We start from the raw sequence: 10,994 nt of genomic DNA on the forward strand, positions 1-10,994 counted from the left end.
CGAGCAACAAAAGATCTGCGGGTGATCCTGTGGGAGTTTGATTCCCCCAGGCAGTGTGGGCAGAGCTGGGTGGGTCTTTAGATTGTGTTGAGCAATCGCAGGGTCTCGAAACTTGATTTTTAGGAGTTCAGTGACCAAGAATTTCAAGTTCTCTGTTTAGTCTTTCACTCTGGTGAATGGGTTCAGGTCTGGAGGCCTGTAATTTTTGGGTGCTGAGCCTCGAGTTCTGAGCTGAGGGTATCTAAGCTGAGAAGAGCACAGGGGTCATAGCCTTGGTAAGTCAGAGGCACAGTTCAGCCTCCATTGGCCCTTGGAGCCAGCAGTTAGTTGTCCCCCCCAGATGGTTAATCATGTTTGTGGTTTTCCCCCTTTAATAGGCCGTGAAGTCAGCAAACTCCCCACATGGTGGCTCCCTTTACTAAAGTTGAGTAGTGAATTGTACAAGGAGTCTTGGAAATTTTCAAATATTTCTCCAGATTGAACTCATTTCAGAATTCGTGTGGGAGGAAAGAGTAAGGTTTTTAATGGGGTTCACCTTTGACGTGAAGCAAGGCGGAAGACAGGAAAGCCACAGTGGGGAATAGCTTTGGGCGCTTTAGTAAGAAAGACGTCTCTGCTTGATTATCTGGTAGTGTTCACCGCAGGCTCTTTGTGTGAGAGCTTGCTGCAGAGGCACAGCTGAACACGGAACACAGGCATGTAAACACTCCGACATAAATCAGTGAGCATATGTATCAGAGTAAAAGAGACATAGTCCCATGTAGATGTGGTTTGAAGCTTTATTGAAGGCAGACAATCTGAAGCACGGCCAGGAATAAACTAAGAAGAAGCAGACAGTTTTCGGTCATTTATGGCCAGGAATAAGCAAAACTTAGTTTTTTTTAAGAAGGAGGAAGTATTAAATCTCAAGTAAGAGCGGGAACAGCATTTAGAAGGAGAAACATAATATCTTGGAAAAAGCATGCAGAACTAATATAGCTTATTTAAATGTTAGATCCAAATCATAGTAACAGGAAACCCTCCCACTAAACTGGAATTTCCCCTAATTTTTGTGTAAGATCCAAATAATTAAAATGCACTCTAATGGTTATTGATGGATCTTTTCTTTCTTTCTTTCCTTCTTTCCTTCCTTCCTTCCTTCCTTCCTTCCTTCCTTCCTTCCTTCCTTCCTTCCTTCCTTCCTTCCTTCCTCTCTCTCTCTTTCTCTTTCTCTTTCTCTTTCTCTTTCTCTTTCTCTTTCTCTTTCTCTTTCTCTTTCTCTTTCTCTTTCTCTTTCTCTTTCTCTTTCTCTTTCTCTTTCTTTCTTTCTTTCTTTCTTTCTTTCTTTCTTTCTTTCTTCTTTCTTTCTTTCTTTCTTTCTTTCTTTCTTTCTTTCTTTCTTTCTTTCTTTCTTTCTTTCTAAGAAATAGACCCAATTTCTCTTACTGGTGTAGAAATATATGAACCTGCTTAAACTACCCAGGAAATTGGAAGCCTCTGGGTGGATATGGTCTTCCCTTATTGCTTTCCTCTTACCACATCATTTTCAGTTAAAAAAATTTTAACTGTTTCCAGCAAAGGGATTCCTGTTAGAAACCTTCATCAAGTGAACTTGTACTGGGAACCCTCATGCTTTCCCAATCCATCTGTGTTCCCCAAACAGAGCTCAAGTTGTAAACAAAGTGGAAAAACATATTTCTCACCCCAAAATTCTTAACATTTCATTTCTTGTGGAAAACACAATTTCACAACATCAATTTTTAAAATCTGTAAGAGCCACAGAAGGTGTGAAAGTAGCCAAACAGCCAGTCTAGAGATCCAAAAGCCAGGACTAACGGGGGACAGAATGCTTTTTCCTCAAATCCAGGAAGGGATGGAGAGCATTCTCAGCATTAGGGCATTTATGGACACTACAAAGGGGAAAGACGTATCTGAACGATGGGGGTGATTTAGGCAATGAATCGCCACGTTAATAGCACTACTGCCAACTCTTCAAATTTAGAGGCCCTGGTGAAAAATTAAACCAGTGGCAGTTTTCAACGTTTGTAGCATCTGTGACCGAACACTTCAGCACCCGGAGTCTGGACAGCTCCGCAGGCCGCACTCCGGAGGCAGCCTGAGCTCTCATCAATCTACTCATAGCCCGACTGTCAACGGCAGCCAGACTCAGGAGAGATTTACTGAAAATCCTCCAAGACTTCCCTTTAAAAGCAAAACGACTTCCACATTTAATGGTCTATCTGAAAGAACATACGCAAGAAATTAGGAGATCTAAATTAAATTTATTAATAGGAGAGCTTGATGATGCTTAACTCCAGAGACCAGAGCTCTGATTGGTAGGGCTTGATGAAAAAGTAAAGAGAAATCGTAATTATATAGTTAAAAACATAACTTTTGCCATCCTCAAAATTCTAAAAATTCTTTACCCGTCCTTGAGAAATGGGTGAAATTGAAAACCATCAAAAATAATTGGACTTCTTAAAAATTGGATTGTATGAGTGAAAGGTGTTTATGAGAAGTCGATGACTCCGGATCTTATCATCCAAGAGGACAGCACAGAATAGTTAATATGTTCCTTGAGGGACTAGGATGCTGACGTCTTTTTCTGATACCCGATCATTACGTGACTGAAAAAAAAAAAAAGGAAGTCATTTCATGAATAAAAATCGGAGCGCAACAGTGAAACAAAATATTCTGTTCTTAAAGGCAACAGGCAGACAGATGTTGACAAAGAGGGCTCTCCAAAAACCATGTTGGGATAGATTTTTGCTAACTGCACAGATAAATACGGGCAGAAGGCCGGTCACCTCTGTAACCACCCGCAGCAGCTGAAGAAGCCGCAGCTTCAGAGGCAGCCAGAGAGACCTTGGAGCAGAGAAGGCGCTGTCGACCCTCACAGCTGCCTGACCAGCGGCTCCTACAAAGGCCGGCTGGCGACCGGCCCTCTCCCTTTCCTTCCTCCCCTTGTCCTCTGACTTTCCCTCTTTTCCTTAATCGCTTTCTTACTCCTCCGGGTGGACTTACGGGCCACTTTGCTCCTCCGCGCTTTACCTCCTCGCCCCCTCTTTCTTTCTTCTGTCTCTCTCTCTTCGCCCCCTTCTCTCCGTGTCACGCTCCCTCCTAGTTCTGCGCGTCTACAAACTTTTGAACAGAACACGAGCCTCGGCAAACAAGTCCTGCAGCTCCTCCTGCTGCTCCTGCTCGTTCCTGCGGCTTCTGCTCAGACACCAACGCCAGACGGTGATGCCTCTCGGGTTGTGACTCCAGCGCAGAAACTTGAAGAAGCCCTTTGCCCGCCGTCCTACTTGGCAGCACACCATCTCCTGACAGCGGTAAGAGTTGAAGGGCAAGGGAAAGAAAACCTTACCAAACCGACCGGATCACTCCACTGCTGATTCTTTCGCTGGCATCGCGTCAGGATAGTTAGCTTTCCTTCAACCAGGTCTGGCTAGTTATTGGGCGCTGGGTATATGCATATATATATATATATATTTCTAACTATAGCAAGCAAGAAGTGGCAGGGCGCGCGCCGGCTGTCGCTAAGTGGTGTTCAATACAGGGAGCTGGGGCTTCGCTCCGTCCCTCCCCCAGCTTCGAGAGTTTTTTGGGGCTGGAGGGTAGAAGGCCAGGGACGTTCTCACAGCTGTGTGCCCTCTTTCCCATCCTGCGCAGAATGACCATGTGTAGCGGAGCGAGGCTGGCCCTGCTGGTCTACGGGATAATCATGCACAGCAGCGTCTACTGCTCACCTGCCGCCGCCGGACTCCGGTTCCCCGGGATCAGGTAGGTGCTGGCTGCCCGGCCCGAGCAGCAGCTGGGGCCTCCCAGTCACAGACACTTCCTCACAGTCTCCTTCCTGCAGTCCTCTGGGTCCAGACTACTAGCATCGCCCTCTGCGCCCCCAGTGCGCCTCCGCCAGCCTTGGCTGGACAGCGGGTCCCCATTCTAGCCGGAGGGTCTGGCAGGCTCCGCGACGGCTCGTAACCCTCCCCCAGCCCTAGGCAGCTCAGGGTCCCGAGTAGAGCCAGTGAGCTTCTGGCCGCTGGAGAAACCGCCTCTCCCAACCTGGCCAGCAGGATGGGGGCAGGGCATGGCCCCTAGGTTGGTTTCTTTTACCTATTCTTAGGATGAGTTAGGAGAACTTCAGCTCTGGAGCCTGGCCGGGGGTTGAGCGTGAAGCTCCTTCGGACTTTGCTTTGTTACCGCTTGTTCTGGACTATCCGGGTGGGGCCTCTCTCTCCTTTCCACCCTTTCCCTTCATTTCATTCCAGTTCTTTCTCCTGAAGAGCTTTCTTTCAAGTGATCCGTGTTCCAACTGCATTTTGAATCCCAGGCTGTCTTGGGGGGCGTGGGGTGGGGGAGGGTGTTGGCCCGGTGTGATTGAGGAAAAGCGACTTAAGAGAGGGAAGAACAAGAACGAGACTGCGAAGGAGGGGGAAAAACAGACGCAAGGGAGGAGGAAGGGAAAGCCAGCAGGCAGGCAGGAGCGGGAGAGCAGCCCTGCCCGGCCCAGGATGGAGGAACCTTGGCTTTTTTCTTAACCCCGGGTTTCTAATGGGCAAGCGCTGCCCAGGTTCCCGGAGGCAGCCCCAGGGAGTCGCGGGCCGATGTGCCTGACTGTGGAAGAGCCCTGGGCAGGGGAGGGTCCGCACCCGCGGCGCCTGGGGCAGCGAGGAGCGCTCTTTCTGTCTGCGAAGCTGCCTTGTCCTAGCCGCGCCTAGGAACATTAGCCTTGGGGGGCCGCTGACCGTTGATTTGAACGGAGAGATGGGTTCTGGCTTCTGTATTAGGATTCCAGTATCCGGACTCGGGGCAGGGCAATATCAGAAAGACCCAGGGTTCGGGGTACCCGGGGCAGGGCTGAGACGCATCGCCGAGAAAAGGCTGGGTGCGGGGCGTGCGGAGGGATGTGCTTGCCTTGCCCTGACCTCTCCAAGGATGGAGAAAAGCGAGTGAAGTAACGAAGTACGACTCCATCCCCGCCTAGAGAGTGCTACTAGCGCTGGCTGCATTCCAAATCTCTCCAGGGGTCCAAAGCCAGAAGGATTTGTTTTAACTCATCTCTACCCGTCCTATGTCAAGAATGGAGGCTGTAGATGAGGTTGACTGCGAAGTCGCCAGGCACTCGCTGTGTATTGGTCCCCCTCCTTGTGCTCTGGGTTGAGATGGGGCCCCGCCATCGCTAACAGATTAGCGTGAACTATTCGTTTAGTTGCCTTAAAACACCCTCGTTTCACCCTCAGCTATTTTCAAATTCCCGTGTGCCTGGCACTTTCTCCGGTCGAGAGGCACCGGAGGGCGCGGACACGCCACAGTCTGAGCCGCCGCCAAACTGGCTAAGTTTAGGGGCATCTATTATTCATGTTCCTGCCAGATCCTCTCCTGCCCAAAATAGAAACCGAGGTTCTCCGTGACCTACATCTGCTCGGGGAAGGGCTCCCCTGGGCTCCGAGGCTGGGGTGGGGGAGGCTGCGGAGTTGGCCGCCGCACACCCCACCCATCCTCTCCTTTGCTTTCTGGGCCTCCCCGTTCGGGTCTTCGCGTGGGTCAGCGCCTAGTCTCGTAGCGCCTTTCTCGTCCCCGCCCGTTGCTGCTTAGTGAAGGCTCGGGAGCCAGGCGGGGAGGGGGGCGGTGCTTTTCAGTAGCCAGGTGTGCGCGATCGGCGGAGACGCCTCTGTTTCCCAGTGCTTGTTGAGGCTGTGGCTCTGCAGGACCACCCTTTACCCGCGAAAAGAGGGAGTGGGCGAGCCTCCTGGCGGGGTAGGAATGGTCGGGTGTGGTTCCCTCCTCCTTACCTCTACTCCCACTTCCAGTCCTGGGAGAAAAGACAATTCTCCGTGGAGGACTTTTATAAACTGTGAAAATCAGCGCGAGCCCCTTTCTTTGGGTCCTCGCAGAGCTGGGGAGGAACTTGTACTGACCACTCCTTCTGTCCCGGGCTACCCCGCAGGCCAGAGGAAGAGGCGTACGACGAGGACGGAAACCCGCTGCAAGACTTCTACGACTTGGAGCCGCCAGGCGCAGGGAGCCCCGCCTCCGCGCTGCGCGACGCCTCCGCATTGTACTACCCCTCCGAGAGAAGGTGAGATTCGCGCGGCCTCGCGCACACCCGCGGCTGGGCGCTCGGGACTGCGGTGACTGGAGGGGTGGTGTGGTGACCCACCGAGGATTTTTTTTTTTCCCCAAGAAAGTCCTCAAGCCTGTCCTCTCCCTGGCCCGATCCTATTGCAGCGACAGAAAATTAGCAGCGGGCGGGTCTATGTGGACCTGAGGGCCGCGTGGGGACCGAGGGGGCTGTGGCCCAAAGAGTGGCAGTGAGTGGCGTCAAGGAACCCACACTCCACAGCTGCCATTCCTAGAGCCAGGACTACCTCCCAATTCTAGCAGTTACTCTCGGGATCATCCCGGGAGTTACTCCCGAGTTCTGTGCCTCTGGAGGTTTCCCAGCCTCCCTGACAGTCGAGGGGGCGCGCGCCCAACAAGGGGGTCTCCAGCGGCCACCTGGCGGGCAGAATCAGTGACCCTGGGCGCACACTTTGCCTCCCCGTTAGAGATGTCGCCCACGGGATCCTTAACAAGGCCTACCGCAAAGTGCTGGACCAGCTGTCCGCCAGGAAGTACCTGCAGTCGCTCGTGGCGAAGGGCGTGGGGTAAGAGTTTGTGGAAGGATTAACCCGCGCATGGTGGGTCGCGCGCGCCGGAATGGGTGCTTGTGTGGGGTGCGCGGAGGGCGGGCGGCGCGGCTTCCACGGCCGTGCGTGCACGTGGGGCCCAGGATGAGTCTGCGCCCCAGGGTCTGGGGTGGGTACCTGCCACAGGTCGCAGGCGGAGATTTTTAAGTGGCACCTTAAATTTGCCCAGAGAGCTCTGGAAGAGGGAAAAAGGGAACGCGAGCGAGGGAGTTTGATCCGTTTTGAGTGAAAAGAAAGAGAAACCAAACCAAACCTCTTGGTCATTCAAAACCTTCAAGCTTCCGGGGAGGTTTTGCTATAATTTCCTCTAAGCACGACTTTTTTTGGGGGGGATGGGGAAAGGGGTGGTTATATTTACTGAAAATTCAAATCGAAATAATAAATAGCCAAATCGGAACACTTAGGGAACCAAACAGTTTTGCTCACGCCAGAGAAACTGAGAGCATAGGGCTTGCATGAAGCGTATCTCAGCAGAAGGCAACATTTTAATAAAGCCCATGGGAAGACAGATTACATTTTCGCCATGAATAATTCATGCAGTGAAAAATATTGCCTACAGCCTGTCGACTTATATTATTACCACGTTTTTCAACTTGGCGTGAGGAGGGAGAGGAGTGTTCATGTTTGACTAGGAATTGTAGGATCGATGCAAACTTCAGGGCAGCAGCCAGCCTGGCATATTTAGGGCTCTCTGGTTATTTTCTCTGTACGTCGGGGGTGAGAGGAACAGTGAGGACAATTTAGTGCGAACGCACGGATGGTCAGATCTCAAGAGGCAGCATTGGGAGAAAGGTTAGGCTTAAAGCGAGTGTCGTCTGCCCGGATCTCATCCCAGGCCCTCCCTCTGCGGGGTTTCGTGCCAGGAAATCCTGGGTGGGGAGGGAGGCATTGAGGGGCTTCCATCTCAGCCCTCCCTACCGCTGCTTCCTGGCAGAGGGAGGCGGTGCGGTGGGCAGTGCGAGCCCCGGGCCCTCCCGGAAGGCTGCCGCGTGGGGTGGGGCCCGCCTGCTCCCCGCAGCGATTGAACCTGTGTCTCCCGCCCCGCCACCCTCTTCCCGACCCCTTTGCTTGCAGTGGGAGCCTAGGCGGCGGCGTGGAGGAGGACGCGGAGCCGCTCTCCAAGCGCCATTCGGATGGAATCTTCACGGACAGCTACAGTCGCTACCGGAAACAAATGGCTGTCAAGAAATATTTGGCGGCCGTCCTAGGGAAAAGGTATAAACAAAGGGTTAAAAACAAAGGACGCCGAATAGCTTATTTGTAGCGATGAGTTACCAGCTACCCTGTGTATACAGCCCTGACGCAATGAAAAGTCGTTTTCCAAACTGACTGAACAGTCATCGCTCGTGTGTTCTATCCAAACATGTATTTATGTAATGAAGTAAAGCCATTAAATGAATATTTTGATAATAATACTGTTTTTCTTTTTACAAAGCACTAGAGAATGCACAGATATACTTTGTGGACCAATTATTGATATATATTATAAATACATAAAAAGAATATATATATATAAGTATAGAGAGAAGTTCATACAAAGCGTGCACAAGGATTGAAAATTCGCCTGAGCTGTTTATGTTTTTATAAAAATAAATAGAAAAGTAGACAATCATTGTTTTGAATATTACTCCTATTTTTGTAAACTGGAATTAAAAGGATAGTATTTTTATCCATGACAGGCCTGAAGATATTACTACTAACCATTTGCTACTGTACATAAACAATGATGCCCTGCTCCGGAGAGATTTTGAGGTGATGATTTGGAGAATTACTGAAGGGCGTTCTTCCGCAGTGCATCTCTGGGGCAGGCTGCTTCAATCCCAGCCTAACTCAACTGGGCACTGTCCCCCTGGTTGGGTGACAATTCCAATATTTCTGCTTTCTTTGATTCTCCTTTTATGTGTAGTTGTCTCCCTTCAGACTCTCAGCCCAGAAGAAAATTCTCCTGATAAAACAACAGCTCGATCCAAATTGTGCTTCTTCCCAGAATTCACTCCTCTCCCTGGGGGAAGAGTTGAGGAACTGCAGAAAAGGGCGACTTCGTTAGACCGCTCTTTTTTCTGTACTTCCTGAGTTGCCAGGGAATCTAATATCCCCAAATTAGGGCAATTGGAACAAAGTGAAGGACATAGAAGTATATTGGAAGAGGCAGAGCATGAGGTGGTAGGAGGAGGACCCTGGAAAGGGACTGGTTTGAGGTTGTCCCAGGTCTGGGAAGCTGAGGGCAAGTCCAGTCCCAATGGTCCTGACTTTGGGCGCTGGGTATTGGAAATGGATGCAAAGTACAATGTGTTTTTCTCCAGTGCTGTCCATGCTTCTCATCTTGTGAAATGGCCAGGATCCTCCCCTTTGAAACCTGCTCTGTAGGAGCCACCCTTTCCTTTGTGGTTTTATGGAGACCTCTCCTTCCTCTCCTCCTGCACTGTTTAAGTACTGTTTATCATTTTTCATTCACTTCTCTTAAACTTGTGAATGCTTCTTTTTTTTTGTTTGATGCAGGCACTTATTGTAAATTTTAGGAACCCCTGTGTAGCTATTAATAAGTAATTATGCACTGAATATGAACCCTTTGTTTCTTGTTTATTGAGTTTGTAGGTAAAATGTATTTTTCTACATTATTGCTTATTGCTTAGTAAAATTTATTTCATAAAACCAACCTTTGTCATATTAGAATGTGTAGTGTTCACATGTTGCTCAGTTTTGCTAACTGATAAATCATTTAATCCTCTTCTTCATATGTATGAGTACTATCTTATATCTGTGGTCAAGAGTGAGGTAAGCAAGCTCCAACAGACCCTGAGAACCTACCCTTGTATCCTTTCTTTGGCTAAAGAAAGCATGTCTGTTTCCTGTCAATTCTTTCAACATATAGAATAATCTTTATAAACAAAAGAACCTTCACCCAGCAACCAGATCGAGCAGCAACAGACAAACCAGCCAGCCACTCTCCCAAATTTCAGGCACAAGTTTATTTTTTATTTTTTGAAAAAAGAAGAAGAAGAAGAAGAAAAAAAAAAAAAAGAACAAGGAAAGATTAAACGTTAGCTTGTAAAGTTTAAAGGACCTTTCCGTTTCCTTTACGGATTTGATCAGTATGAAGTTATAAATCAAAGAAAAACAGAATTGGATTTGCATTCCCAGGTGGGATGGATGCTGCCAGGAGATCACATTGCAAATAGTGAAAACAGAGGCATTCGATTTATGCCTGAGTCCTGTGTATAGGATCAATCTTCCTTTAATTCTGCAGTCTCCTCAGGCAATGTGACACGGGATGCAGTTTGCAGCTTTAGTGCCTTTCTTCGCCTTTTAAATTGCCACGAATCACAGATGGCTATTTAGTGGCCCTACAATGCTGCAACACATCAGCTTGCATTTTAGTCTTAATTATTTGTTTCTTGGATAATGGGCAGAGTTTTCTGTATTTGTGTCAGCTGTTAGTGGTGAAATAGGGCTCTAGTTAACCTTTTATTTATGAAGTCTAATTTAGTGTTCCCGTGGCTAGTTGCAAGCATTTTACAGTGATCACCCAGTTTAATCTTTTGTATACTTTTTAGAAATGCCAAGAGCCTTACTAAACTGAAGCAGATTTATGATATAGTGATAATTTAGGTAGATATTAGTCTTGAAGCTCTTATTTTGTGTGCAACTGATTATAAAAACACCTTAACCAAGTATTATTACACACATGATATCTATAACTAGGACTTTGATAACTGTTATATAAAGTGTGTAAAATTTGTATGAATAAATTTTTGTAAACAATGCAACTTGGTCTAATGTTTGGGAAAAAAGACATTCAGGAAATAACTACTTTTAAATCTCTTAAAGTATTATATTTCTTTAGCAACCATAAGATTTTTTTATGTCTGGAATATACATCTATCTAAGCATCCTTGTATTTTCATGAACTGTGCTTTAATACTTGATGGACTGCTGGATTCTGCTAAAAATTTAAAGTAGCTTCTCAGATGGAGATGCCTAAGAAGGTTTTAAGCTCATAGACAGGCACGATGTTGCAACATTATAAGACACACAATTTAATTTGTATCCCCTAGTGTGTATATACATTGCTCAATATTCAGAAAGTTACTAGGTAGTAGTGGGAGACACTACTGGAGTGTAACTAATGGAGCATTAGTTACACATCTGAAATAGCAATCTAACTTTGTTCTTTTATTTTTTGTTTTAGCGGCCAGGTCTCACTATGTTGCCCGGGCTGGTCTTGCTCGAGCAATCCTCCCACCTCAGCCTCCCAAAGTGCTGGGATTACAGGCATGAGCCACCACGCCCAGCCTAAAATAGGGATCTAACATTGTTCTTGTA

The 10,994-nt window shown here is 48.1% G+C and overlaps 1 protein-coding gene across 1 annotated transcript; it reads left to right on the forward strand.

The window, feature by feature from the left end:
- Positions 1-3,009: 3,009 nt before the first annotated feature.
- On the forward strand, positions 3,010-10,438 carry ADCYAP1 (adenylate cyclase activating polypeptide 1). Its single transcript, XM_010354906.2, has 5 exons — positions 3,010-3,311; positions 3,652-3,762; positions 5,930-6,061; positions 6,531-6,629; positions 7,746-10,438. Exons 2-5 carry the CDS (start codon positions 3,653-3,655, stop codon positions 7,933-7,935), a joined length of 531 nt encoding a protein of 176 aa, XP_010353208.1. The 5' UTR covers positions 3,010-3,311; position 3,652; the 3' UTR covers positions 7,936-10,438.
- The last annotated feature ends 556 nt before the right edge of the window (positions 10,439-10,994 follow it).

Source organism: Rhinopithecus roxellana, chromosome 21 (assembly GCF_007565055.1).
Source record: "Rhinopithecus roxellana isolate Shanxi Qingling chromosome 21, ASM756505v1, whole genome shotgun sequence".
NCBI classification, from domain to species: domain Eukaryota; kingdom Metazoa; phylum Chordata; class Mammalia; order Primates; family Cercopithecidae; genus Rhinopithecus; species Rhinopithecus roxellana.

What these genes read in the sequence shown, in the direction of transcription:
- ADCYAP1 (XM_010354906.2), top strand. Translation starts at nt 3,653, where the DNA reads ATGACCATGTGTAGCGGAGCGAGGCTGGCCCTGCTGGTCTACGGGATA. An exon ending in CTCCGGTTCCCCGGGATCAG is followed by an intron (nt 3,763 to 5,929) that starts GTAGGTGCTGGC and finishes GCTACCCCGCAG; the next exon opens with GCCAGAGGAAGAGGCGTACG. An exon ending in CTCGTGGCGAAGGGCGTGGG is followed by an intron (nt 6,630 to 7,745) that starts GTAAGAGTTTGT and finishes CTTTGCTTGCAG; the next exon opens with TGGGAGCCTAGGCGGCGGCG.